The following is a 27,926-nucleotide window of genomic DNA, read 5'->3' as shown; positions in this document are numbered from 1 at the left end:
TGCTACAGGGCACTTTGTTCTGCCCCCAGTCACCGTAGAGACACATAACTATTCCAAAGTTAGTTCTTACTTACACATTTCTCTGAAGACTGCACATTCCCATTTCAAAATCTTTAGCCCACAAAAAGCAACATCAGACTCAATGATTCTTGAGGCTAATCTGCCACATCATCTCCTTTATTTGACTGACTTTAATTCACGGCATTGATACTTGACATTGATGATTTTACTCTAATGGGAAGACTCGGCTTACTTCTCCATCCCGCCACCTTTTAATTCAGGATTTTAAAGTTCTAAATAAAGCACTGCAGTAGGTATTATGCACAATGTTGGAAGAATATTGGTTGTTTCTGTGATTTCTACTGGCGAAATCAAAACACTTTTCAATTTACAGCAGGGGTAGAGAATTTTGGAGTCTCTGCTGACCCATTTTGTGCCCCAGTGATCCACCAGGCCCAGAACTTAGAAGGGAAAAAATGAACTTCCAGTTTTGTTGATAGATTTGAGGGCATTTGGCAGGACTGTGTCATATTTATAGAAGCTAGGGCCTTTCAGAAGCCAATGGCTATCTATTATCACATCCTTATGCCATTATACTGTGTGTGTATCAGAATCTGAAACCGTGTATTCTGAAGTCTGCATAATTACAGTATCTAAATGTGTAACCAGTAGCTTAAGAGTTTTGTTGCATTTTTTGCCAATTTCAAAGATTGAAATGCCAGAACCAAATCATTAAGGTGACACACATTTTCCATCTCCTCACCCCTGATTCCTTTAACCTGTTACTGATACTTCAGCTATTAAGTACTTTAAATGTATTTTGGCACTTCAAATTCCTGAAAAATAAGCAAGATTATGTGAAGTAACAAAGGGTAGTTTCAAACAAGTAGTATGAAGCCATCATTCCTGATGGTGTCTTGTTTTAAACTAACCATAGTTGCAATTAGCCAACATTTGTCATCCACCAAGAGGTCATCTGTTCAAATATACAGATCTCTGGTTGACTGGGTGTGAATTCTCATAAGGATGACTATGTGAAAACTTAATTTGAAGATCCTGAAGTCAAGACATCTTTCAGGCACCACAGTAAGCCAGAATTCCTGATCTAGATACTACAAGAAATCACAGCACACTGTGGTCCATTTAGTAGCGCATACTTATAGCAGCAACTAGGCAATGTCTATCAACGTGCTACCTCTGTTGCATTAAACCAGAATTCCCAGCAATGTTGGCTTATAGCAAAACAAAACTAACATCAGTGTAAACAAGAGTCTGGCTTGTTTCAAAACAAAACAAACCACAGGTAAGACTAATCACAGTCTGTTAGGCTCAAATGGCACAAGAAGCTCCAGTTCATTTTGGAGCATGTGGGGAAGCAAGGTTGACCTTCAGATGCAGCCTGTGGGTTGAACTGGCTTGGCCTCCATGCAGCGTGCTTGTGTGCCGTCTGAAATAATGGTAGCATTTGTCTAGAACAGTGGTTCTTAACCTTGGGTTATTCAGGTGTTTTTGGACTGCAACTCCCAGAAGCCTTCCCCACCAGCTGTGCTGGCTGGGGTTTCTGGGAGTTGCAGTTCAAAAACACCTGAGTAACCCAAGGTTAAGAACCAATGGTCTAGAAGATGGGATGAGGGCTCTCACCACTGGGTAAGATTGATTCAGCCTGTTATCCAGCAATGGCTGGGGGGCTGTAAGTTGCCCACTCCAGGCCTAAAAGCTTTCAAAAAGAGAATATTCCTAGCACCTACATATATCTCCCCAGAATAACTAGATCTGCAGGAAAACTGAGCCAGTGTGGGAACTTAGCAGAATTAAAGTTTTAGACGACAACTTTCATGACCATCTACAGTTTTACCTTTTTTTGAACTACGATTTGCTAGAATCTTTGAACTACGATGCCTAGGATATGATTTCCCTTTAGGGGCAGTAACTTCCCAGATTTCCCAAACCACCACAGCCAATCATGATGCTAGCTGTGATAGGGCAGCTATGGCTGTCGTAACCTTGCAAAAGTTACTCTTCCAGCAGGAGAGATCAAACTGAATGACTTTTTAAAATTCAAATTAATTTAAATCACAATTTAAGTTAAAATATATATATATATGTTTGGTTTAAATCAGCAAAATAAATCTGATTAAATCATGATTTAAATTGCGATTTAAATAAAATCCACCCTGTTTTCCAGTAAGTGAAACGAAAGTGAGCAGCTCTCTCAAGAAGCAAGCCGTTTTCTCTTAGAGTATACCATGCATTACAACTGGAAGGACTTTTGTTGGAGAGGAGCCAAAGACAAGGATAACAGAAGCTGATAAAAATATTCATGAAGGCTGCATGTACGGGGACCAAGAGGTCTCTTTGCCTCGATCCCGGAACTTTGCAGGCAGTGTGCTACGACAGCAAAAACACTGCGGCCTAAAGAGGCAAAACAGCACTGAGATCTTTCCTCCAGCCCAAATCCCTCCTCCTGCTACTGGTGTGAGCGAAAAACATCTAGGCTTTTACAGCCAATGGAAGTTTTGAATTACAGTGTCCCAAATCCGGCAGGCAGGATGGTTTGGGCTGCTGTTGGCCAAAAAAGGAACTTTTTCCAAGCTCTTCTCTTGTTAAAGCTGACAGCCCCACTGATTTTACAGTCGTTTTTGCTTAGAGACTATTAACCCAGGAAAACAGCACAACACAAATACAGTAATGTATATCCTAAAGATCTAGATGGAGAAACCTCTGGCCCTGCAGATGTGCCTGGATCACAAGGGCCATCAACCTTGGATGTTGGGCATTCTGGGGCTGAGACTGATGGGAGATGGAGTTTGGCCATAGCTGGGCAGCCACGGTGTTCTGGATCTATGCTAAACGCTTGGCTGGTCTTCATTCAAGATCTCTAGATAGGCTGGAACACAACTCCTACTCAGGAATGACGGGAGTTATAGCATGACACTAGAGAATACTGGGCTACAATTCCCGTCAACCTTGGCCCACATGGCCAATAGTGAGCTGTTACAAGAACTATAGGCCCCCAACCTATGGAAATCCAAATGTTCACAATCTTGGCCTTGATCTATGGCCCTCCAGATATTAATAAACTCCCATTATCTGTCTTCCCAGTCCATGCTGGCAAAGCTGATGGGAACTGGAGTTTAACATAATCTTGAATGCCACAAGATCTCCCCCCCACCATCACCTTCATTAGCACTCTACAGCAGGTAAAACTGGGTCGTAGGTATGTAAAAACCGAGCTGCTTTTCAGACTACAATGATCACACAGTAAGGAACAACAGGGCTACTGCAAAACCTTCCAGTCCCGTGCTTCTTTGCTATTAGCCAATGGTAGGGCCGGCCCAGGGCAGAACCAAGGAGCTGGGGAAACAACTGCTGATCATACAAGCTTGAGCACTAAAGCCTGGGCTTTTTGACCCGGCAGTCTGACAGATGGATCCATAGACAGGACGGAGGGGACTGGCCGATCTCTATTGATGCTATGTCAAGTCAGAACAAGGGAGGGAAAGAGCAAGGAGTCCCACATTATAAGAGGCAGCAGGCTCGGAAGAGCAGCATCCCTTCACCTGAAGACATGTGCAAAGAGACGCTCTCGTTGGCCGAAATGAAGAGCACGGAGCCGCGGTGCAGGGCCATTTCCGAGACGGCTGCCGTGGAGGTGCCAGTGGCCGTTCCCTGGACCACCAACAGGATGCTAGCCGAGTCAATCGCCGAAATGAGGTACAACTTATTAGAGGCAGGAAGCTGCAATGGAGAGAAATCAAAGATGCTGCAGATAAAGGGAGTGGTGGGTGTTCACCCCTTGCTTCCCTGGAGCAGGGAGCCATTAAAACTGGATCCAACACAAATACACGGGCCACGCCGAAGTTTTGAACCTCCTCCCCCTTCAAATATCCTTTGAGTCGCTCCAATGAGCCAACCCTTAGAAGATCAAGAAAAGGTGAGGTTATGGCAACCAGATGGGAAACGAGGTTGCCCGACATGGAGTCAGGCTAGTAGTCCATCTAGCCTCCTACTGCCAACTCTGACCACCAGTGGTTTTCTATGGTTCATCTGTTTATTTGTCTTATTTATGGGCTGCCTTTCTCCCAATAAGGCGACTCAGGGGGGCTCACAGTATTAAAAAGAATCAAACTACAAACACAGTACGTTATACACTAAAAAAAACCCTATAAAACTGATTAAAATAGATTAAATAATAAAAACATGTTTCAGGCCAGTCTTCTTTCCTAGCCTTACTAAGAGGTCCATGGTATTGCCTGAGGGTCTCCCATCCATGTGCTAACCAGGCCTAAAAACCAGCAAGATGCTACGTTATTTCCTCTTAGGGCACCTGTATGCCTTTCCTCAAAACTTCACTTCCTGAACTCTGTGCTGCGGACCCCAAATGCTGCGATCAAATTTTGCGAGTAAATTCAATGTGCTTTTATCAGTTCTCCCCCCCCCACTCCCTGCTCAAGATCAGGTTTACAGAACATTTCAAGTGTTCTGACGAGGGACTGGGTGAGGACCAAGATGCTCGGTTTACAGCTGTCACGAGGCCTTCTAAGGTTCACTACTATATGGGCCTCCCAAATGCTCGCAACGCTTTTGCTGAACTGTGTTGCCAGAATGGGCAAACAAGCAAGCATTGGGAGCTACACAGCATTCTTGCCTGCTCAAGGACAGCCGTGCAAGTCACAGGCTCGTCACACTTAAGCAGACAAATGGGGCTTCTCATCAATGACATGTAACTCAAGCAAATGAAGTACAGTGGTGCCTCGCAAGACGATGTTAATTCGTTCTGCAAAAAACGTTGTCTTGTGAAATCGTCTTGTGAAATGCGGTTCCCCATTGGAATGCATTGAAATCTACTTAATGTATTCCAATGGGGAAAAATCGTCTTGCAAAAATCATCCATAGGAAAAATCATCTTGCGAAATGCGGTTCCCCATTGGCAGCCCTTCCAGCTCCCCGCCCACCTGCCTGCCACCTTTCTTTATGGAAGGACGCCCCCCCAGTCTCTCACGGGGAAGGCGCCGTGATCCATCTGAGCCAAGGATTGGTGTTGGCCCAGCGATGAACCCCTCACCTACCTCGTCCCCCATTTATTTGTGCAGGAGGGGCACGTCGGTCCCTCTCACGCGCTTCCCCTACTTTACAATCTCCCCAAGGGCGGAACACATACAACACCCATACACACATGCACACAACTCAAAGCGCTGCAGCGAGCCCACCCAGCAAAAGATACCAGCAAACTCCTCTTTCCTCTCACACGCAAAAAAGCCAAACATTGTCTTGCGAAAATCGTCCATAGAAAACATCGTCTTGCGAAGCGCCACAGCGATCGCAAAAACCCATCGTCTTGCAGATTAATCGTCCTGCGAGGCAATCGTCTTGAGAGGCACCACTGTATGACTATAGGCAAGTTGACCAATGGCCACCCAATATTAATTCTGACAACATAAACCAGAGATTTCCTCCATAATCCATTTTCTTGGGTTGAGCCAAATCGTACCTCCATCCTCCCAGTGGCTGCCAAAAATCACTCTTACATAGCAGGACAATGTTCCAGCCGACCCATGGAATTCATTAGAGGAGTTTTGCCCCTATTGCATTTTCTCAACCTAATCTACCGCACTGGGTCATGAGGATAATGCTATGCATGCCACCCTGACTTCAGTGGGATCAAAATGCAGCAAATCAATGAAATAAACCTCTCTATCTGTCCTCCAAGCACTGAAAAGCACAGGGACTCTGTGTTGAACTGTTGGGCTGGTTACTATGAGTCACTCTGATCTACCCTGGAGGTTTCTTGTAAGGAAGGCAGGACTGAAAGGAAATTAGAACCACATATGCCACTCACTCACGGAAGTGAGAGCTGGACCATAAAGAAGGCTGACCGCCGAAGAATTGATGATTTTGAATTGTGGTGCTGGAGGAGGCTCTTGAGAGCCCCCCGGACTGCAAGGAGAACAAACCTATCCATTCTGAAGGAAATCAACCCTGAGTGCTCCCTGGAAGGACAGATCCTGAAGCTGAAGCTCCAATACTTTGGCCATCTCGTGAGAAGAGAGGACTCCCTGGAAAAGTCCTTAATGTTGGGAAAGTGTGAAGGCAAGAGGAGAAGGGGACGACGGAGGATGAGATGGTTGGACAGTGTCTGCGAAGCAACCAACATGAATTTGACCAAACTCCGGGAGGCAGTGGAAGACAGGAGGGCCTGGCGTGCTCTGGTCCATGGGTCAGGAAGAGTCGGACACGACTTAACGACTAAACAACAACATGTCGCTCAAGGCCACAAGGAGATGGTCGTTTATTGAGAGGCTCCCCCTGCAGAATCTAGTGCAGTGGTTTTCAACCTTGGGTGGCCAGATGTTCATGGACTAAAACTCCCAGGAAGCCTTTTCACCACGAGCTGTGCTGCCCAGGATTTCTGGGAGTTGCAGTCCAAGAACATCTGGAGACCCAAGGTTGGGAGCTACTGATATGGGTAGTGAGACTGCCCTTCCCACGGAGCAGTGAGGTGATTCCCAACAACCACTATAACTGAAAGGGTGTCCCTTCTGGCTTCCCAACTAAAGCACATTGACTGAAGAAAGGACACAGCAGTAGGAAAGCCTCTCTTTTGCCTTCTTCTTTCTTCCCTCCCAGAAATCGGTCTGGGGGATTCTGGGGCTGTGAGTCTTGGGAGTTACAAAATCCCCATCCCTATGCAAAAGCCACATGGAATCACGATGCCCTTGACTTTCCGGGAGCAGAAAGCAAAGGAAACTCACCTCTATCTTCATGACCGCAAAGTCTGGGATGGGGGGATCGTAGAGGTAGACGTGCGGATCCGTGCGACTTTGAGTCGGGGCCAAGAGCTTGGAGCTGCTGGGGGCCGGCGTGTAGTTCAGCATTTCGCACAGGGTGAGGACGTCGATGAACTTGGGGGTCAGGCCGGCTCGCACCGTGTTGTCTGAACACGCCATGCACTCAATGCAGTCTGCATGGAGAATTAACAAGGGCCAAATACTTTAAAAAGTCGAAGTATGCGTTCACTAATTTTATAAGCAAGGCAAGAACAACCTTCCTGAAAACTTTCTGCTACTCCCAGGTGGAAATCCAAAGGCAAGAGACTCAGGAAGGACTCAAAAAAGTACTTTCTTACATGTATGATCGTTCTACTATGGAACTCACTGCCACCAGATGTGGCAACGGTCGCCAACCCAGAAGACTTTAAAACGAGACTGAGACAAATTCATGGGGAACAGGGTGCATACCAGATGCTTGAGAATGGGACTTGGAGGAAGCATTTTGCCTTCATGTCCTAACCGAATGCCTCTCGCTGGGACTCCTGGCTGGTCATTCTGAGGAACCAGCATGTTGGGCTACGGAGTCCTCCAGTTTGATCCAGGAAGGCTATGCTTCACTTGGGAAAGACGGGTGTATAGAAAATGTGCAAGGAGGCCATACATGGCCTTCCCCTACTTTTGCTCCCACTAAGCCAGCACTTGGAAAAGTGACTGTTCTGGACTACAACTCCCAGAATTCTCCAGATTCAGAGAGCTGTAGCCCGAAAAAGGAATTCTTTCCCCATTCTCACCCCGCTACCAGCTTTGATGAATAATGCCTTTGAGTTTGGATGTGGCCCCGTGGAGGAGGCAAGAGCTGGTTAAAATACCCAGGACAGCCACGTATTATTTCTCCCACAGGTAAACTCACCTCCGTTGAGGTAGGCATGAGGCTCGTTCGCTCCCAGGAACATACACTCTCCCGGCTGCAGCTTCATCAGGTTCAGGAAATAGATGGCAAAGCAGCCGATATCTCCTGGGTACTGCGAGTGAAGACGAAGGAGCAGTTCGCCACAGCTGGGTGAGGTATCCTTCCCTTCGGCAGCTGTGGACCAGAGGCGTGGAGAAAGAGCCAAGTGAATATCCTGGGTCAGATCCTACATCTTTCCTCATTTTTTTCCTTCCACATGGTTAACCGATTCTTTCAGATTTTTGGAACTTGTTCGAGAAACCTCTGGGCATGTCCAGTTGGGGCGCCTGGGATTTGAAGTCCAAAACATCTGAGAACAAATTATGTAGTGGTCCCCAACCTTGGCCCTCCAGATGTTCTTGGACTTCAACTCCCAGAAATCCTGGCCAGCAGAGGTGGTGGTGAAGGCTTCTGGGAGCTGTAGTCTAAGAACATCTGGAGAGCCAAGGTTGGGGACCACTGCGCCCAACATTTACCAGAAGCTTTGGACTACATTTCCCATCTGCCCCAGCCACCATGGATGGTGGGCACTTCCGTTCAAAACATCTGGAGAGCGGAAAAGCCAAGGTAGACCCTCCTTGTCTCACACAGAACAAACCTTCTCGGGAGATCCTCTTCACAAGCATGTTGAGCTGGTCCACGAAGACCTTCTTCTCGGTCTTCATCATCCGGGTGAAGCACACGCGCAGTGCGGCTGAAACACCCCGAGGGTCGTCCCCCACACTGCGCTCCAGCTGTTCGGCAGCTACGCTCCCGATCAAGGCTCGGAACTCTGAAACATCTGCAGGAAGACAAAGAGGTCAGTGACAAAGCACACCCGTCAAGTAGAGACGGGGGGTGGGTGGGATTTCTTGGACTACAATAATCATGTGTCAGCAGGGCAGTGAATCCACTCCAGGATCATCAAGTCCAGCCCATTGAGGAGGCACAGTAGGGAATCAAGACGTACAACAGCAAAACATTACTGCTCATTCTATCTATTACTTGGTTTTCTAAGAAATGCCTATTATACAGAAATGGCCAAACGGGGCACCTTGCATTCTATTTGTATCTTCCTGTGACTGATAGCACTATTTATCCCCTTTTCTGGCAAATATATCCCATCACATGCTTACTCTGGAGGAAGGCCACAATTTCTTCAACAGGACGGAAGCCACACAGACCCTCGAAAGGAGTAAGGGCAATCGCCATCTCCGGCTTGTGGTTGGCATCGGGGTAATGCTCTGGATACTGGGCATGAAGCTTCTCAGCCAACTCCTAGTAAAGAGGGTAGAGGAGGAGGAGGAGGAGGAAGAAAAAGGATGACAGTGAAGGCCAGATCTCTCAGTGCAAGCATAGAAGATGAGCTGTTGTGATCATTGCATCCATGACAGGCCACTCGCTCCAGTGTCAGCAGGGCAGTGAATCCACTCCAGGATTGAGACCAAACTTAAAAGATGATCTCCACGGTGATTAAACCGCCCAGAGTGGCCCTGGCTGCCAGATGGGTGGTGGTGGTGGTGGTGGTGGTGGTGGTGGTGGTATTATTATTATTATTATTATTATTATTATTATTATTATTATTATTATTATTATTATTATTATTATTATTATTATTATTATTATTATTATTAGCTATTTTGGATCCACTCTCTTCTGAATAAGCCTTTGAGGCTGCCCTACAACATTTTCAGGACTAGAAGTATCATACTTCTCCATTCTGGGAATTCTACTTACCTTTCAGATACTGTACCTTACGAGCACTGAAATGTGACTCACCTGAAGAAAGGCCAAAATGAGAAGGCTCTGAGGCTTAGCTGGGCCTAGCTCTGCCTGGCTTCCTGTTCCTGCCCCAGTGCTAGCTGGGAGACTTCTTTCTGAACAGGAAAGGCCCTTGGCCCCCTCCAAGCCATGTGAACCTTCTCCTCATGCTCTTTAATTTTTGCTTCTGGAGGGTACAAGGGAGCTTCTTTAGTTTTGAAAAAAATTGTAAATTTTAGGGCACACTGGGAGGGGAGGACATTGTGGCCCTCAAAGATGAAGGGACGGACATCTGTAGCCTCTGGACCACTGACGATCATCCAGCCCGGCACAAAGGAAGGGCTGGACCTTAGTGGCAAGGGCTCATGTGATGATGGTCCCCTTAGGTCTTTCATGAAAATCATGTTCTTGGAAATAGGGAGTATTGCTAACTGTAAGCAGCTTCTTCTCATGCAGGCTTACTCAGGAGCAAGTCTCACCATTCATAGGGCTGAATTATAAATGGCCTATCGGCTACATTGATATTCTGTTTTTCTCCAAAGGAACTTAAGGTGACATATAGCAGTAATCCCCAATCTTGGGCCTCCAGATGTTCTCAGACTGCAACTCCCAGAAGCCTTCACTACCACCTCTGCTGGCCAGGATTTCTGGGAGTTGAAGTCCAAGAACATCTGGAGGCCCAAGGTTGGGGACCACTGACTATAGGACTCTCTTATTATTTACAACAATCCAATCAGCTAGGTTAAGCATGGAACGGGGAAACTGACCCAAGAGCGCTCAGCGAAACCCTTCCCTCACTGCAAAGAGGGGATCTGAACCCAGGTTTCCAAAGTCCTAATCTCAGCCCTGCTCTTTCTTTCAACATTAAATTGTGGTTTTCGCCCAACAAAGCCAATACTGGCCTAGGTGAGGAATGTGCCACACCCTGCAGATGTTGCCCTACACATTCCAAGAACCCTAGCCAGACCAGGCATGCTAAAACACAACATCTGGATGGTCACACACCTATTCTTGTTCTACCTACTGCACCACATTAGCTAAATAATGTAGAAGCATTTACCGTTATTGTCAAAGTGACTGCCATACTTCAATTGTTTAAAGCAAGGGTTCCCAAATGTTCTTGGACTAAAACTCCCAGAAGTCTTCACCACTAGCTATGCTGGCTAGGATTTCTGGGAGTTGAAGTCCAAGAACGCCTGGGGACCCATGGTTGCGAACCAATTGTTTAAAGCAGTGGTTCTTAACTTTGGATTACTCAGGTGTTTTTGGACTGCAACTGTTGCACATTTGTGCTTTGTTTCTGAAAGGTCAATAATGAAAGAGAAGTGCAATTAAATTTGTGCTCAATTTTCCCCCCCCCCAAAATTTTTGCAACAAGGAACAAGAATGGAAATTATTGGGTGCAATTCTCTTAGTGATAGGTTTTGAATTATGGCTTTCATTCAATCTTTTAACATTGCTGATCTTGTTTTCTGTTTTAATGGCATTTTTAAATTCACCTTTACCTTGAGCTGCCTTTATGTTTACTGTTACTAGTAGTTTGGGAGTGTCAACAGGATCCCCTAAAATTTGCACCTTAGAACCCAGGCTTACCTTGTTGGGATGAGCCTGGATAGACAAAGCTGTGTTGACTGACAGGACTTTGAACAAGAAAGGCAGCTGGCCTTGGAAAGCATCTTTCACTTTGGCCCCTAGGCAGGCTGGGTTGTCCGCAATCCACTGCCCTAAAGTCTTCTGGGGTATGCGATTATCCAGAATCACTGCATCTCCCTTGGGATGAGCCCCCATCCAGAGCTAGGAGGGGAGGAATAAAGACACGCCCATGGTGGATTAGTGCAAGGCTCAAGAACATGTGACTCTCCAGAGGGTGGTGGACTGTGATGCCCGTCAGCCCTTGCCGTTACAGCCAGCGGTGAGGGATGCTGTGAGTTACATTCCAGCAGTACCGGGAGAGGTCCTGCCTCCCCCACCCCTGCATTCATAGATTCGTAGCTGCTTTCTGGTTGTAAGCTTGGGCTAGAAAAGGTAGTGTAGGTCATAGAATCGTTGAGTTGAAAGGAGCCTATAAGTCCCCTGATTGTTCCCACTGCCCTCCCCTGAACCTGCTCCAGTTTCTTAGCATCCTTCTTAAAGGGTGGTGTCCAGAATTGGACACAGCGCTCAAGATGAGGCTTAACAAGTTCGGAATAGAGAGGGGACTGATACCTCGCAGGATTTGGAGACTATAGGTCAGCCGTCTCTCCCCTGCAATGCACGGTTCACTAACAAACTAAGAAAACTGTAGCTTAGCATCTTCATTCAAAGCAAAACACACACGCGCGCGCGCAAATCCATTTGAGGAACTTGGAAGAACCTGGCAGAGTTTGGACGGGGTGAGATTCTGGGACAGTATTCTGGCTGGGTGATTCCGGGAGCTGTCTTCCAAAGTGTTTCCAAGCTCTGCTGCCTCATTTCCCCCCAAACTTGCCTTTTTTTTTTTTCTAGGATGAACAGGAGGACAGAGGATTGAAGAAAAATTGAGCCTGGCAGGCCCCGGAGACAGCGGGAGAGGAAGTGCTTACCTCTGCATAGGCCTTGTCTTCTTCAATTTGCACCATAGGATCACTGCTTGCCAAAAGTTTGGCCACTTCGCTGTCCCGGCCTAACTTGCCCCAGGCATAGTTCTGCACAACGCAGGCAAGAGGAAAGACTGCAGTCAGCAAAACACGAAAAGAAAGAAGAGGTTACTCCAGGGCACAGGACAGGCACCAAAAGTCACTCAACCATCTTCATCACACGAGTCTTCTGTTTTGATCTCTCCCCCATCAGGAGAGGGGTGCCTGCCTGCTCCTTAACTTATTGCTAAATCACATCTGTTTCATGATCCAGATGTGGTCTGGAGGCATTGGGAAAGCTGCGGCCCTCCATATATCGCCACACTCCAATTCCTTTGAGCAGCCTGGCCAGGGTAAGACATGTACGACAAACAACTCCAAAACACACCCATTTTGTCTGACATCAATTTGTTAGAATTGGTTAAAACTGGCTCTGGGATGTAAAAACCACCAGGAGGTTACCTGGATAGGACTAGAAAAGAATCCTGCTTGGGATCCTAAAGATGCTGCTGCTGGTCAGAGTTGGTAATATAGGTCTAGATGCATAGGTTCCCAAAGTGGTCTATATGGACACCCAGGAGTTGATTTCGACTTGCAGGGGGTCCACGTGAGAGAGAGAGAAAAAATTGGGGGTGCAATTGGAGACTTGTTTCAAAGCTTTGCGGGGGCAGGGGGTCTACGGAAAACAAATAAGTCAGCAAGTGGTCTATGGGGCAAAAAAGTTTGGGAACCTATGGAGAGGGAACAAGAGTAAGGCAGCTTCTTGTATGCCATGTGATGGGAGTACGATTTTTTTTCAACATCTGGAGGACAGAAGATTCCCCAACATGTGAACAAACAGCCTTACTGAAGGGAGGTAGGACTGCACCTGCGAAATATGTGCTACCTTTTAGCATCTCCCACCCCTTGATTCTCATTAATAACAGTTTGAAAAAGCTAAATTTAGCTCATAGAGGAATCTAGGTTTCGCTTAGTTAACTCTGTTTAACCCATCTGTCATATTCACAAATTAGAAATTGTTTTTATTCCAGGTTAAGTAACTGGGGGGGGAAAACCGCTCTCTAAGGTTGACCCTTTCTCCAGTCTGATATTTTGGGTCAAATTATAGTTCAGGGAAGAAAGTATAGGGAAGAAAGACAGAGAGGAAAGAATGCCATGGGAGGCGGTGATGATTACGGGTCCTAGAAGGCTTGGCACCGTCTGTTGGCTATAAATAACTGGGGTACTTCTAAAGTCTGTCATCATCATGTGTCCAACCAGGGCAAGATGTCTAACCTGAGAATGCCAAAAGCCTTAGTGCAGATTGGCGTCCCCGAGTGGGCACCAAGCACATATGCCACTGGCCTTTCAATAACCTTTCCATTCCTAAATAAATCCTGACCCGCCAATTCAGGGATCAGCATAATCTCCCTATGAAAATATTTCATGCTTTTCATCTCTACCCACAAACGATGCCCTAACCATCGTCCCTTACAGAATCTTGATGAATATCCAAGCAGCCTTTTGTAGACTTCGGTCTAGATGGCCAGGGGTATACATTTAATAAATAAATGAATGAATAATCAAGGGAGCAGGATACTGCCTGCCTCTGGCCCATCTCTTCCACGGACCCTTGCTTCCCCCCCCCCCCCTTAGAGCCAACGACATGACACCACCCAAGCTCGACACCAATCTGTCTTCCTTTTGGTTTCAGGGCTGGAGAAAAGATCTTGGGCGGCCTTCCTGCAGTCCCCAACAGAGAAGGTAGAGTGGTGCCCCTGCAGTCCCCTTACCAGGTTGTCTGAAGTTGACAACAGGTAAAGCAGGTCAGCCTGGAGAAGCAGAGGGACAGAGCTGATCACCCAGTTTGAAAGGACAGGGACCGCGTGCCCATCCAGAGGTTGCTGGACTGCAATCCCCATCAGCCTCAGCCAGCACAGGCCATGGTGGGAGATGACGGGTCAGGGAGATCTTGGGAGTCACAAGTTGCCCATCAGGGCTGGGTTATCCAATGGTGCCTCACATAGCGACGTTAATCTGTGCAGCAAAAATCACTGCTAAGCGATTTCGTCGCTATGCAATTTTAAAAAGCCCATAGAAACACATTAAAACTTGTTTAATGCATTCCTATTGGCTAAAAACTGACCTTAAAGCGAAGATCCTCCATACGGTGGCCATTTTCGCTGCCTCTTAAGCGAGGAATCCGTGCGAAAACACAGCGGGCGGCTATTTTTTTTACCTGGCAGCCATTTTGGAACTGCCGATTAGCTGTTAAAAAATCATTGCTTTGCGATCGGTAAGCAAAACAGGGAACTGATCATCGCAAAGCGAAAAAAACCCATAGGAAACATCGCAAAATCTTTGTCGCTATACGGTTTCATCGCTAAACGGAGCACCCGTTAAGCGAGGCACCAATGTAACTCCTATTTTCCCAACCATCAGCCATCCCGGCTGGGTTCAGTATGGCCAGGTATGAGAGGACGTAGTTGACCAGCATCTTGTTTCTCACACTGACCAATCCGAAAGACTCTTGAAAGCAAATAGCGCAGAATGAAAGCAGGAAGCTGGGAATTGGGCAGCCTTAAACACCTCTGGCGAGCCACACATTCCCAATCCCCATTTAAACAACTACTCTTATCATAAGTATGATTTATGGTGGAAAATAAGATTTGTGTTTCTACATTTTTAAGTGTTTTTCTCATCCTTGCCAGACAAATTCCACTTATTTAATCTCCCTCTTACACTCAACCACTAAATCAAACAGGGAACATGCCTTAATCTTCTTTACATTCGATCCTTTGAATCGAGGAGTGGATAATATCTGCCTTTGGGCCATCAACTCCCATTAGTGCTCCCCCCTGGTTATGAAGGCCTGGGGCTGATGGGAGCTGTAGTTCAACAAGATCTATGGGGTTACATATTTCCCATCCCTGGCAATTACTTTTTCCGAGGGAACCGGCACAGGGATGGGAGAAAGGGTCATTTCCTGGCAGGCGACTTTTGGAGACCATGTCTGCTTGAGTAAAGGGACTTTTGGACTACAACTCCCAGGAGTCGTCACTAGCATGGCCAGTGGCCAGAACTCCAGGTGGGTGTATTCCAGCACCATGGATCCTGGCTTAGAAGGCAGTTAGTGGGTGACAATTCTTATCTCGGGTGCATTTAGAGCAGGGGTCCCCAACCTTGGGCCTCCAGATGTTCTCGGACTTCAACTCCCAGAAATCCTGACCAGCAGAGGTGGTGGTGAAGGCTTCTGGGAGTTGTAGTCCAAGAACATCTGGCGGCCCAAGTTTGGGGGCCACTGATTTTTAGAGCATCCAGATCCGAGGCTTTTTCAGACCAAACAAACGGGGCCATTCCCACGAGACCAGCGTAACCCCCTATGCCCTTATTTACTCCGGAGCACGCCTTCTAAAGTTCAGTGGGACCTTACTCCTGGGTAAGCCTGTACAGGATGGCATCGTGAAGAACCAAGCCTCGGGTTGCTCTCCATTCAGACGTGCATCTTCCAGGAATGAATGAAGACAAGGGCTGCTTGTCTTCATTCATTCCTGACCCGAGTCTGCAAAACCCGTGTCCCTTGATCCTCACGACCAAAGGCGAGCCGCAGGGCGGGCAAGACACCCGAACTCCGGGGCTCACAGGCACGCCTCTCTTTTGAGCGCGGAATCGACGCGGCTCCGGTTTCCGCGCTCCCGTCTGAACCCAACCCCGCGGCCGCCCCCACTTACCTCTCAACTCTGCCATGCTGATCCGATGCTGATCCGCTTCTCTTCCCCCCCTTCTCGGCCGGCAAAAGGAGCACCACGACCACCGCCGCCGCCACGCCCCTTCCAGGCGCCCGCAAGGCACGCCGGGAAAGGTAGTTTCCCTTCTTCAATCCGGAGTCTCCCCCCCCGAGTGGGTTCGCGACCACCGGGCGCTGCAAACAGAGGACGGGGGCACACCGTCGTGTGAGCGGAACCAATACGGGTGTGTGTGAGAGAGGGGGGCTGAGTCACAGCCTTTTCTTCATTGGCTGGCGGGGGGGGGCTTCTTAGGAGCCCCGCAAAGGGCAGAAATCCAACCGGTGCAGCGCGAATTAAAAGTCTTAGCCTTCACGGGGATTGCTGGAGCGTCTGAACCCGCTGCTTGTCACGTAACTGTCTTTTTAAGGGGGTGGGGAAAAGGGGGGCCAACCCAAGGGAACAAACCACGGGGGCCGTTCCTTTTCTTGGACTACATTTCCCAGAATTCTCCAGCCTGGGGGCGATGCAGCCGAGAACTTTTCGAAGCTTCGAGGGAGAGCAGGATCGAAAAGTGTTTTGTTTTTTCCCATCGTTTTTAACATTTCTCGCCTCGAAGAGCCTTTCAGAAATATATTTAAGATGAGCACACAATTGAGGCTTGTACTGCCCGATCCTCTTTAGAGCTCTCTGGTCGGTGGCTTGTAGGATCTTTTCAGGGTTTTTTTCTCCCCTGGTTTTGGAAGGCCTTTCCCGAACACTTCCTTCCTTAATATCGGATTTATTTATTTACTTATTTAAAAAAAAAAAAACAGTTTCGTGCGGGAAACCGCTGGGCAGGTTCTAACTTCTAAGTAACTTCAGCTTTCTGGATTTCTGTCTCTATCGTGTTGCTGCTCCCCACCCACCCTAATCTGTTTTTATAACAATATTTTAAATGTAACTGTTAAAAATAGTTTAAAATTTCTTTGTAAATGGAAAAAGTGGGGCATACTTTCGGAAACGATACTTTATTTCAACAATGTTATCAGGAAGGGTTTCCCCCCCCCCCCCATACTGAAGGCTGGGCCAAAAGTCTCATTTAAAATAAAGCGATACATATAAATGTAGTTAATTAACTAAATCTCAAAGCTGTATGTTCTTAGAATGAAATCCTGCTGCCACACTTACCGAGAAAATACGGGAAGGATGGCGTGCTACACGGTACACTACGGCACGGAACCAGTTGGTGAATTAGCGCGCATGCCCAGCAAGGCCCTGCTCTTCTTACTTGTTCTCATTCCTTTTTCTCCTGCCACTCAAAAACAAACTCACAGAATGAGCTGCATCGTGCGCATGCGTCCTACGCGCCCCTCCTCCCCGCTCTTTCTCTCCGCCTGGTCTTTTTTTTTTTTTAAACTCCACCCTCTCTGATGAGGTCATAACGCAAACGCGCAAAAAAAAACCCCGTCTATGTCACGTGACAAAGGCCCGAACTGCATCGGGGGAGCCCTATTGCGCAGGCGTGGCAGTGAGAGTGGGCCGGGAGGGGGGGAAAAAAGAGGAGGAGGAGGGTGCGTCCTCCCGGAAGTGGGCGCGTGACTGGGTCGTCTCTTAGGGAGCAGGAAGCGGACCGGGTTGGGAACAGGTGTGGCGGATTCCAGGCTCCGGGGGGAAAAGTCGGCCATGTCGGCCTTCGACAAGAACCCCTTCGCGGACCCGGTGGAGGTGAATCCTTTCCAGGTGAGGCGAGCAGAGCCGCCGGCCTGACTTCCAGGGGTAGGGGTGTGTGGGGGGAAGCCCATGTAGCCAATCGGAGGCCAGGCAAAGCCACGCCCTAAATTTGGGGGAGCCGCACCCCAAAACTTACACTGTCAATTTGGGGAGGGTACCTCGTTTTCGTCCCTTTCCCTGAGTTATAAAGGAACTTTATAGAGTTTTAAAGGAGCAGTAAAGATTTGGGGGGGGAGGGATCTCCAGGTGGTGCTTAGAGAAAGAAGCTTCAGTGCTAATAGGTGTTTAAAGGGGTAGGTTTTTTGGGGGGGGATTAGCTGCTGGCTGCCCCTGAGCTGAATCTTGCCCCCATTTTGTTGCCTGTTTCCTCCTTCGCTCCAGGTGCGTTTAGTTGTTTTTCTTTGGAGCATGAGGTAGTGTGCATGTTCTCTTCCCCCCCCCTTCTTGATCTCCACGAAGAAGGCAAGGAAGGTGCAAAGGTTAACTATTTAGTTTCATGGCAGGCTGAGGTTGGCAAGGATGATGTCTTCACCGCAGTTCTTCGTTGCTAAACTAGAAGAAAAAGAAATGGGGGTGGGGAGAAGAATGAGGATGTTTTGAGAGAAAGGATTTGTAGCCTGTGTGCGCTTATTTAAAAAGCGAGGACCGGTTCAGTATTCAGTACAGTCAGTTCCTACCTAAAGTTACAAAGGATTTTTGGCTTGGTAAATAGAGTCAATATTTGGGTCTCCAGCCAGCCACCTTCCCTTGCTCCTCAAAGGGGCACAGAGTGGTAGTAGTTTGCCTGTTGGACAAAAACTAGAGGACAAAAGAGAGTTGCCATCTTTGCTCTCCTTGAAGGAAAATTTGGATTAAAAATCTTTTTAAGTTGTTTGTGTTTCCTTTTTAACCAACCCCTACTTGCTGACTAGTTTGTTGGTCTCTGTCTTGTTCATCGATTTTGTTGATTATGTACATTGCCCAGCACTTTAATGCTAAAGTAATAGCTGCAGTTGAAGGAAATGGAAATAATGATTTCATTTGCACTTGAAGGTGGGACATTACAAAGGGTACTTCTGCTCTGACTAAAGACAAGATCTGTAGTTCCATGAGTTGTAGGATTTAGCCTTTAATTAATGCATATGTCATCAGGTCTTGTTAAAAGGCTGATACGAAGATGCTGTTGATACTATCATATACACATCATTTTCTGTATGTGAAATACTGGTGTATTGTTCAATTCACCTATAGAATTTATCTGTTCTTTGCTGTATAATCCTTGCTTCAGTGCTTGGTTGCTCAAACCAAAAATCATATCAGTGTTCTGCTCCTTTTTAACCGCATGGCACATTATGTTTTTAAGATTCTAATAATTATTAGAAATCATAGATAAGGTATAAGATGATTGATGTTCTTAGCATAACCCAGATTTTATCCTTATAGGATTTCTTGCTTACTGATTGGTTTTTAGTAACCCTGACACACATTTGTCATTGTTTGGTATTTCCTTTTATTAGAGAGCAAGAGAATTGTGCAAGTAAACAATAAAGTTTTAATTAGAGAAATCCAACTGATTTTGCTTATGTTTGATTGTGTCACCAGGGAGTGGAATGAAACCTTTCCTTGGATAATGCCTGAAAAGTTTGCAATCCCTGGGCCTTTGAGATAAATTCCTTAGATTGTAGAGCAGTGTTATGCAACCTGGAGGTGGTGACGGCTCTACTTTCAAAGAAGGATGACTTTATCCCAATAAAAATGCCTTTTTCTGCATGGTGGCAGGTTACTTGGCTTTTATAAAGAGAGGCTCAAAAAAAGTTTGGATGTTATAGAATAAACAGTTCCACTTTAATGACCCAAAAGCATTCTGTAGCTAATTGCAGTTGAACACTATACCAAATCTGGCATAGAGTAGTAGGCATATAAAAGCCTTCTGCAACAAAGATACGTTTGTTTGCCGATTCCATCATCCCATCAGCATGATCAGCATATGCCAAGATATTTTATTGAGGAGGGCTGATGAACAGGGTGTTGATTCCCAGACCTTGCTGGACTTCAACTCCCAGAATTCCTTGGCACGATGGCCACGGGTGAAGCATTTACAAGATCTAGGGATTTACAAGTTGAGAGCCACCTGGTACAGAGCATTAGACTTGATCTGGGTTTTAAATACGTACCAATTCAGTCATGGAGTTTACTGAATGGGCAGTCTTACTCAACCTAACTTGCTTCATTGATTTGTTGTGAGGATAAACTAAGGTGCTCCCTGCTCAATAATCTTATCCTTTCCCAAGGAAAGTAGGATTCAAATAAAGTTAATGTTCACATTGATAAGAAATGGGAATCTAAACCTTTGCAATGGCTTTTTTTTCTTTACACAGTGAGATAGCATGTAGCATGGAATACCTTTATGGCACATTTAAACTTCCTTTTAAAGTTTGATTTGAGGAAGTAAAGCAAAATTAAAAGGTGTTGTGGCACCTTAAAGATGAATAGAATTGCTTTAGTTTGAACTGTCAAGGATTGCTATATAATTAATTCCTCAGACAAGATGTGAGGGAGTAGTAAGTAATCCATGAAAGCACTCATTGAAATACGTCTCTTAGTCTTTAAGATGCTGAAATTTCTTGTATCTCTCACACAGTGAAACAGATTAACACAGTTTTAAAAAGAATTTAGAACGTAAATTCTTTTTGGAGAACTGGGTGTCTGGAGGAAGAACTGTGATTTTATTGTTCTGCGTACTGATGTTTCCAACAGGAGCCATTGTTCTTGCACTTTGAAACTGTTTGAAACTAGTGTAGATAGGGTTCTGTTATGTTACTGAGGCTTTAGTCTTAAATACATTTGCTAAAGAGTAAGCTCCATTGAGGCTGATATGAGTAAACATTCATATGATTACACTGGAGTTCTTTTTCTAGCTGGTCATTTCATCCTGTGTGTCAGGTTTAAAGGAACATAATTAGGGTTTAACTTGATTCACCAGAATTAAACCTTAGAATGTGTTTTTCATGATTTTGACTGTAAATAATATCAATCATAAATTAAAAACCATGTGTCACAGAACAGATTTTATATCTGTTCTTTAACCACTCCTGGCACAGTGGTTAAACCACTGTACTGCAGCCCAAACTGTGCTCACGACCTGGGGTTCAATCCCAGGTTGCTGGCTGAAGGATGACTCAGCCTTCTATCCTTCAGAGGTCAGTAAATAGGGGGCCAACGTGTAGCCTGCATAATTAACTTGTAAACCGCCCAGAGAGTGCTTGAAGCGCTATGGGGCGGTATATAAGCAGCATGCTTTGCTTTTTTGCTTTGCTTTATTGCACAGCTCAGTCTTAAGTTTGCACCGAATTCAGTGACACTTGCTCCCAAGAAGGCCTAGATAAGAGGGCAGCTATATCCTCTGGCATAACCTGGAGTGCTTCACTTGAGTCAGCAGTAAGGGAGGTGAATTAGAACAAAGATAAGAATATATGGTTCTCCAGATGTTGAACTACACCTCCCATCTGCCCTCATCTTTGGCTCTGCTGGCTGGGGTGATTGGGAGTTGCGGGTCTGCCTATAGAGTAACTAGTCCTCACTAGTTAACGAATGGCACTGTATTAACATATGCAGTAGCCTTCTAAAAGAATTAGTCATTGCATATCTAGATAGTGTGAGTTCTTTCCTTTCCAGATTTGCACTGTGATAATTGCTTTGTGCATCACATGTACACAACAGCCTGTTTGTTTGATCATCTTGCCTTGTTGTTCCAAGGGAATTCACCACACCATCATGAAGAGGGTGAAAAGCTGTGGAATCAAGTGGGTCATGCTATGCAGAGAGACCACCTTGCAGTTGTTCCTTGAAGGAACCTCTGTGCCAGCGGCGACAGCATATGTACATTTGGCCCCAAAGGTGTGGCTTCTGTTTGAAGTCGGGCGTTGGCCCTTTGAAAATAATTCTGCTGGTCTGTGAGGACCTCTTCTTCTCTTGGCAGTGGTGACCTGTTGGCATAGAGAGGAAGCTGTTGAAACATCCACATTGCAAGTGCTGAGAAGAAACCGTTTTTGCAATGGTCTAGTAACAGTGCATCTGCTGTGAAGCAATCGTGTTATGAATCTAGCTACCTTTATAGAGGATGTTGGGTGACAGGATGCTGCTTCCTTTTGCTGTGGAGATTTTCTTTCCCCGGGATAACTTTGAATTCAGCGTTATTTTGGTGAAGCTACAGGGCTTTCTTTACAGCTTGGTGGGAAGTCCTCTGGGAACATTTCCATCCCCAGATTGCTGGCTGGATTTTAACAAAACTGTCTCAGCAACTTGGCCTATCTTTCTGAAATGTCTTTTGTTTGCCAAGGGAGTTGACGGGTGGCTCTCAAACCAGCAGCCTTGCTTTCTTGGTGACGTGGTTGCAGGTGTGAGGGCTAGGGTGCTAAAGGAGAGCTTAAAGAAGCAACTGCTTGGATTGTGGTGCCTAGAGTTTCCCAAATGGCAAGGCCATGGAATAGGTGGAGTCCAACGCCGTTGCAATGGGAGATCTGTAACACCCAGCAGGATGATCCAAAGTCCTTGTCTGATGCTTTTGTTTTGTTTGCAGCCTCCCATTCCAAGCTTGATTCTCACACTTAAGCTGTTCAGGAAGTCACAGGTTTTTTGAACTCCGGTCTAAAACAAACTTTCTTTGTCACGAACAGCTGATGCAGTTTGCCAGGATCATCAGATTTCAACAAAGCTGAAAGTAGCAGAGAGATAATTCTAATTGTTCTAGCTACTGAAATATGTTTTTCGACATTCTTCTTGGCGATCTATCATTTAGACCAGTGCACCACACCCTTGGGTCCCCAGATGTTCTTGGACTACAACTCCCAGAAGCCCATGCCAACACAGCTAGTGGTGAAGGCTTCTGAGAGTTTTAGTCCAAGAATATCTGGGGACTCAAGGTTGGGAAGTTTATGGTGTCAGGGGTTTATTTTGTTCTTTAAGGATAAAATATAAATTCAGTTCCTAGAAGCCACAATTAGCATAGGCAGTAAAGCCTAAAACATCTAGAAGATCAAAGACAGAACTACTGCTCTAGAATTTTATATGCCATCAAGTTGGAACTGACTACTAGTGACCTCAAAGAACTTTCAAAGTAACTGGGATATTTATGAGGAGTGATTTTATCAGTTCCACCAGCCTCCAGTGAGTTTGCGTGGTTGAGTGAGGATTCACACTGTATTTACTATGGTACAGTGGATGTGCCTAGAGGTATGGTTCTGAAATGTGAATCTTCAGGTGTTGTTGGAATTCAGCATCTAGAACCCCCCAGGTAATATGACTTGTGGGCAAGGATTCAGGGATTGCATTGGGCTCGTGATGGCATTTTTGAATCCTGGGGATGTGGCACCATTTTCTGAGTAGTCTCTTCCGCACTTGGGGGGGATATACACAGAAATCACCATTCTGAAAATTATGATGAGATTAACATTCCATTCACCATTAACGTGCTGAGAAAGTGGAAATCTCCAGGGGATTTGGGATTGTGATCTTCCTTACTTTGCTTTGTATGGACAAAGTTACTAGCAGTTTCGACACCCAGGGCAAGGGGCATCATTTCCCACCCACTGTGCCCTAAGGCGTGAGCATGAACTACCAGCAATATAAAGGCAAGAGAGAATGTGGTGCCTTTCCAAATGGAAGAGAATGTTTCTGCATTCAGAAGCAATAAAAGGAAAAGCAGTTGAGCTGGGAGATTGTTGTTTATTTTCCTAAGGCTTCCTAGTAGATTCTCCTCTAGCTTCTGCTGTTTTCTAAATTTTGGCACCCAGTTGCCCTGCCCTATTTACAGCCCATACAAAGCATTTTTTTCAGCAGAAGGTTTCATAGCTTCTTCCTTGTTTTTGGCTCCTGCAACCTTGTGGAATGAGTTGCTGACCTTCGTTTCTTGATATATTCATTGAGCTGGAGAGGGACAGCGATTTGCTTAAAGCATAGCAAAGCACGCTGCTTATATACTGCCCCATAGCGCTTCAAGCACTCTCTGGGCGGTTTACAATTTATTTAAATTATGCAGGCTACCCTCTGAGCTGGGTACTCATTTTACAGACCTTGGAAGGATGGAAGGCTGAGTCAACCTTGAGCCGGCTACCTGGGATTGAACCCTGGATGGTGACCACAGTTTTAACTGTAGTCCAGCAGTTTAGCCACTGCCCCATGAGAGTCTTCAGTGTGAGTTTTGATCTGACATTTGCCCCCAGCCCTTCAGTGGGTTGATCTGTTGGCCTGATCATTATATGCCATGGTTGCTGGCATTTTCACTGTCGTGTTATTTCTGCATCACCCTTCCTTGCATATTATGCTCAGAATAGTTATCATTAAAAAAAAACCCTCAGATCTCGAATTATGGTAGATGTTGCCTTGTCAAAAACTACCTAAAAGAGCCTATGATATGAAAACAAGGCCAGCATAGATGTGATAAATAAATATTAAACTAACCATTATGAAGTAGCTACATACTTTACTACTACAGTAATCTCTAAGCATTTAATTTCCATATAAAAATGGATGGTTTCTAATAAAAGTTTCAATTTGCTATTACACTATTTGCAAGGAAAGCTTCTCATGTAACGTTGATCTCATTTAACATTCTTTCAACATTATATAGTATAATATAATAATAATCTTAGAACCGTAGAGCAGGAAGGGACCCTATGGATCATCAAGTCCAGCCCCTGAGAAGGAGGCACAGTCGGGAATCGAACTCCCAACCTCTGGCTTCACAGCCAGAACTGCTATCCAGCAGTTTAATCTTCCAAGCATTCTGAAAATACAAGGTTTGTTGTATCTTATTTTAATCTCTTCTTCAGCTTTCCTGCCAGCCTTTTGCTAGTTTTGTTATCTATGGAAAGCTCCATTCTGCAAGTCTGTTATTTGAAGAAAATGTGCTGTACAGTACTATAATCTTAAGCAGTGGTTCCCAATATAGGGACCACTCATACAGGTGTTGGTTGTGAACGCTTCTGGGAACTGAAGTTACCCGAGGTTGGGAGCCACTGATCTAAAGCAAAGCATGCTGCTTCTATACTGCCCGATAGAGCTTAACACACACTGGGTTGTTTACAGAGTTTTTTATGGAGGCTACATATTGTGCCCCCCCCAACAAGCTGGGTACTCAATTTACAGTCTCAGAAGGATGGAAGGCTGACATCTAGATTGATTCTTGCTCACATTTACTCCTGTCCATCAGATTTCATTTATTTGTCTGTCTGTCTGTCTGTCTATCTACCTATCTACCTGCCTACCTGCCTACCTACCTACCTACCTACCTACCTATCTATCTAATATGCCGCCCACTCTACCCAAAGGTCTCTGGGTGGCTTACAACAGTTAAAATACAATTATGACACAACCTCAAGCATATATTTGACTACGCTCTTTCTGTATTTTCTGTAACTCAATGGCCAATGTCTCACTAGTGTTTGTGTAAGGTCTGCATAACTTGCTGAAGTAAATTGCAGTTAATTGATGATCCTCTGGCACATGTCCTGGTAACATTTCTGGTCATATCCCCAATTGTACAAACTGATATACACCCCGGCGCCTCAATAATTAGCCACAGTTGTCCATAGCAAGTTGTGTAAACCTTACACAAGCACTGGTTTGATTCTGGCCTATGTCTAGACTTCTAAAAGGTGGTGGTGGTGATGATGATAAATGTGCCACCAAATCAATTCCGAATTGTGTTGACCCTTCTCAAAGTCTTCTAGGTATAAATATTCCGAAGTGGTTTAGTAGTGCCCAAAGCTACACAGGCTGGCTCTTCTGGGAGGCCCATTGGGAAATCAGAATTCCTGACCTTTTGCTCTGTAGCCAGAGATCCACCTTACTGAGCTATCCAGTTCATAACTTTATAAACACACTGTTGGTAGAGAGCTAGAATACTGAAAAAGAGGAATTTAGAGTGTGGGCTGAAGCTCGGAAGACAGAAGGCAAAGTCCATAATTTGTCGATGGAATGCACGCTTTGTGTGCAGAATGTCCCAGGTGCAGTTCCTCACTTCTCTAGATAGACCTGAGAAAATCCTGAACATGAGATTCTTTTGCCAGTGGCCGGTATCCTACTGACCTTTTAATGAAGCAGCAAGTCCAACTAGCCTAGATATGTGAGAGATCATGCTACTTACCCAAGCGTTGCTGTTGCGGAAGCAGAGTGTACCTTTTCTTCATGGCCATCACTACTGGCAATTGTCAACACTTTCAACCAATACAGTGGTGCCTCGCATAGCGACGTTAATCTGTGCAGCAAAAATCGCTGTTAAGCGATTTCGTTGCTATGCGATTTTAAAAAGCCCATAGAAATGCATTAAAACCTGTTTAATGCGTTCCTATGGGCTAAAACCTGACCTTAAAGTGAAGATCCTCCATACGACAGCCATTTTCGCTGCCTCTTAAGTGAGGAATCCATGCGAAAACACAGCGGGTGGCCATTTTTTTTAACCCGGAGGCCATTTTGGAACCGCCAATCAGCTGTTAAAAAATCATCACTTTGTGATGATCGGTAAGCGAAACAGGGAACCAATCATCACAAAGCGAAAAAACCATAGGAAACATTGCAAAGCGATTGCTTTTGCAATCGCAAAATCTTCGTCACTATGCGGTTTTGTCGCTAAACGGGGTGCCCATTAAGCGAGGCACCACTGTAGTGCAGTCTCGCACGACTGTGCTAGTGGGACTTCTGCTCATCACAAGCTCCCTTGAATATCAGCCCATTGAGGTAGATAAGACTGAGCTACATGGACTCGTGGTGTGACTTAATAAAAGGTGTTGTATGTCTGCACAGTGGAAGATTTGCAAAGGTCGGCAGTAGGTGACAGCCCTGGCTCCCCAATGTGGTTCCAAAGCAGAACCGGCTTTATGGTTTTGCAGCAGGAAACAAGCAGTTTGCTTTGGAGTGCCTTACTCTTGTTGTCGGGATCTCTGGAGTGAGTCCCCTGTTTGTCTGTCTTCCTGCTGCTTTGCTCTTGACATCTGCCTGGCTCACTTTTAGTTAGAACAAGTGAAGAGACCCTTCTTCCAAATGTTGGGCATGCTGTCTAGGGCTGATACTCTGGAGGGCTGTAGACACCATACTCCTGTACTAAAGAGCCAAGATTAAGCAATTGTAGCCTTTCGAATTTTGTTGGTTTTAGCCAGCCTGGCCGCTGTTTCCAGAACATGGAAGTAGTTGGAGGCCAAAAACATCGGGGAGGAAAAGTTGCCCACTCTATGCTGCGAGAGATCACTAAATCTGCCTTCCATGGCTCTGTTTCATTACATTTCATTTTTCACAGACCTTGCAGAAATACCTTTTTGGCTTACTGATCCCGTGCTGGCTGGAGCATTCTGGAAGCTGTAGTGCAAAATAACTTTCCCGAACTCCACTCTTACGTATGTGCTGAGAACTGTACTAGCTTCTGTAGTTTTATTTTGGTCTTCCTCTGTGTGTGCAGCACCGTTTCTGCAAGGAAGAATACTTGTGCAACATAGTGCAGTCCACCTACGCTTGAACTTAAGCCCTCTTGTTCTAAATAGGCTTTCTCCTTTATAAATGTGTGTGTTCAGACTTCATCACCTGTCCCTTTTACTGGTTTCTCCAAATCTGAAGATTTCATCACCCGTTGCTTTTACCTGTTTTCTCCACCCTGGAGTGATTCACTTTGCCAAGCAACCACATGGGAGTGTCAGAGTTCAGGCTGTTCAGCCGAAGTTATTCATTAAATAGGAGCGGACGGGTGAAAACTGAGATGTCACTAGATTTTTTGACCCAATCCAATCAGCTTCCTGTCCCTGGACTTAAAATCATAGCCTGCTATCCCTTTCTTTCATGATAAGGTTTTATATTTTTAGTTTGTTGCGCTTGGATAGTTTAATCTAGCTCTCATCTGCCCGCCCGGTTATGCTGTCCAACACCAGGGCAGACTAGAGGGTCGGGGGGGGGGGAGTTGCCATCGTTTATAAATCCAACCTGGAAGTAATTAGGCGCTCCTCGGTGGTAAGACCAGGTCTTGAGGCTCTCCACGTGTGGATCGGGGCCAGGGACGGTATTGGGATCTTGCTGGGTTACCGTGCTCCCCGCGACCCAGCCACTTCCCTACCGGAGCTGGTGGACTTTGTCTCCGCGGCACTGCTGGGCTCCCCGAGATTATTGGTCTTGGGGGACTTCAACGTGCATGCGGGGGCAGAGCCCGCTGGACCAGCTCTTGAGTTCTTGGAGACCATGGCCTTCTTGAACATGTCCCAACATGTCAACGGCCCTACGCACGTGGGCGGCCATACATTAGATTTGGTTTTTTCCACCAATGGGAGTGAAAGTGGACCGATGGTGACTGACCTTGAGTCGGTCCCCTTGTCATGGTCGGATCACCACCTAATAAAATGCTTCCTCAAGTTGGCCCTCCCCCCTCGCAGGGAGCAGGGATCTATTGTCATGGTCCGCCCTCGAAGGCTACTGGATCCGATTGGATTCCAGGATGCCA

At 46.0% G+C, this 27,926-nt stretch overlaps 2 protein-coding genes across 2 annotated transcripts in view; one reads left to right on the top strand and one right to left on the bottom strand.

Moving 5' to 3' along the window:
• Positions 1-143: 143 nt before the first annotated feature.
• On the bottom strand, positions 144-15,890 carry MPI (mannose phosphate isomerase). The gene is made up of 8 exons (XM_072981808.2): positions 15,764-15,890; positions 12,021-12,148; positions 11,053-11,253; positions 8,835-8,976; positions 8,318-8,500; positions 7,681-7,854; positions 6,753-6,961; positions 144-3,738 (listed from the first exon to the last, which is right to left on the bottom strand). Exons 1-8 carry the CDS (start codon positions 15,777-15,779, stop codon positions 3,520-3,522), a joined length of 1,272 nt encoding a protein of 423 aa, XP_072837909.2. The 5' UTR covers positions 15,780-15,890; the 3' UTR covers positions 144-3,519.
• Positions 15,891-17,285: 1,395 nt separating this feature from the next.
• Positions 17,286-27,926, top strand: part of SCAMP2 (secretory carrier membrane protein 2) — a 34,864-nt gene continuing 24,223 nt past the window's right edge. The window contains exon 1 of the mRNA XM_072981814.2: positions 17,286-17,479. Within this exon, the coding sequence (XP_072837915.2) occupies positions 17,423-17,479 (57 nt within the window). The 5' untranslated portion in view covers positions 17,286-17,422. The remainder of the gene's footprint in view (positions 17,480-27,926) is intronic.

The sequence above is a fragment of the Pogona vitticeps genome, chromosome 12 (genome assembly GCF_051106095.1).
Source record: "Pogona vitticeps strain Pit_001003342236 chromosome 12, PviZW2.1, whole genome shotgun sequence".
Taxonomy (NCBI): domain Eukaryota; kingdom Metazoa; phylum Chordata; class Lepidosauria; order Squamata; family Agamidae; genus Pogona; species Pogona vitticeps.
The sequence above is the reverse complement of the archived record's forward strand: the minus strand, read 5'-3'. Positions and strand labels throughout refer to the sequence as shown.

Excerpts from the sequence above, each read along its gene's own strand:
- MPI (XM_072981808.2), bottom strand. Across the intron at positions 8,977-11,052 it reads TCCAGGCTCATCCCAACAAG|GAGTTGGCTGAGAAGCTTCA; the intron begins GTAAGCCTGGGT and ends CCTCTTTACTAG. Across the intron at positions 7,855-8,317 it reads GAAGAGGATCTCCCGAGAAG|CTGCCGAAGGGAAGGATACC; the intron begins GTTTGTTCTGTG and ends TCTGGTCCACAG.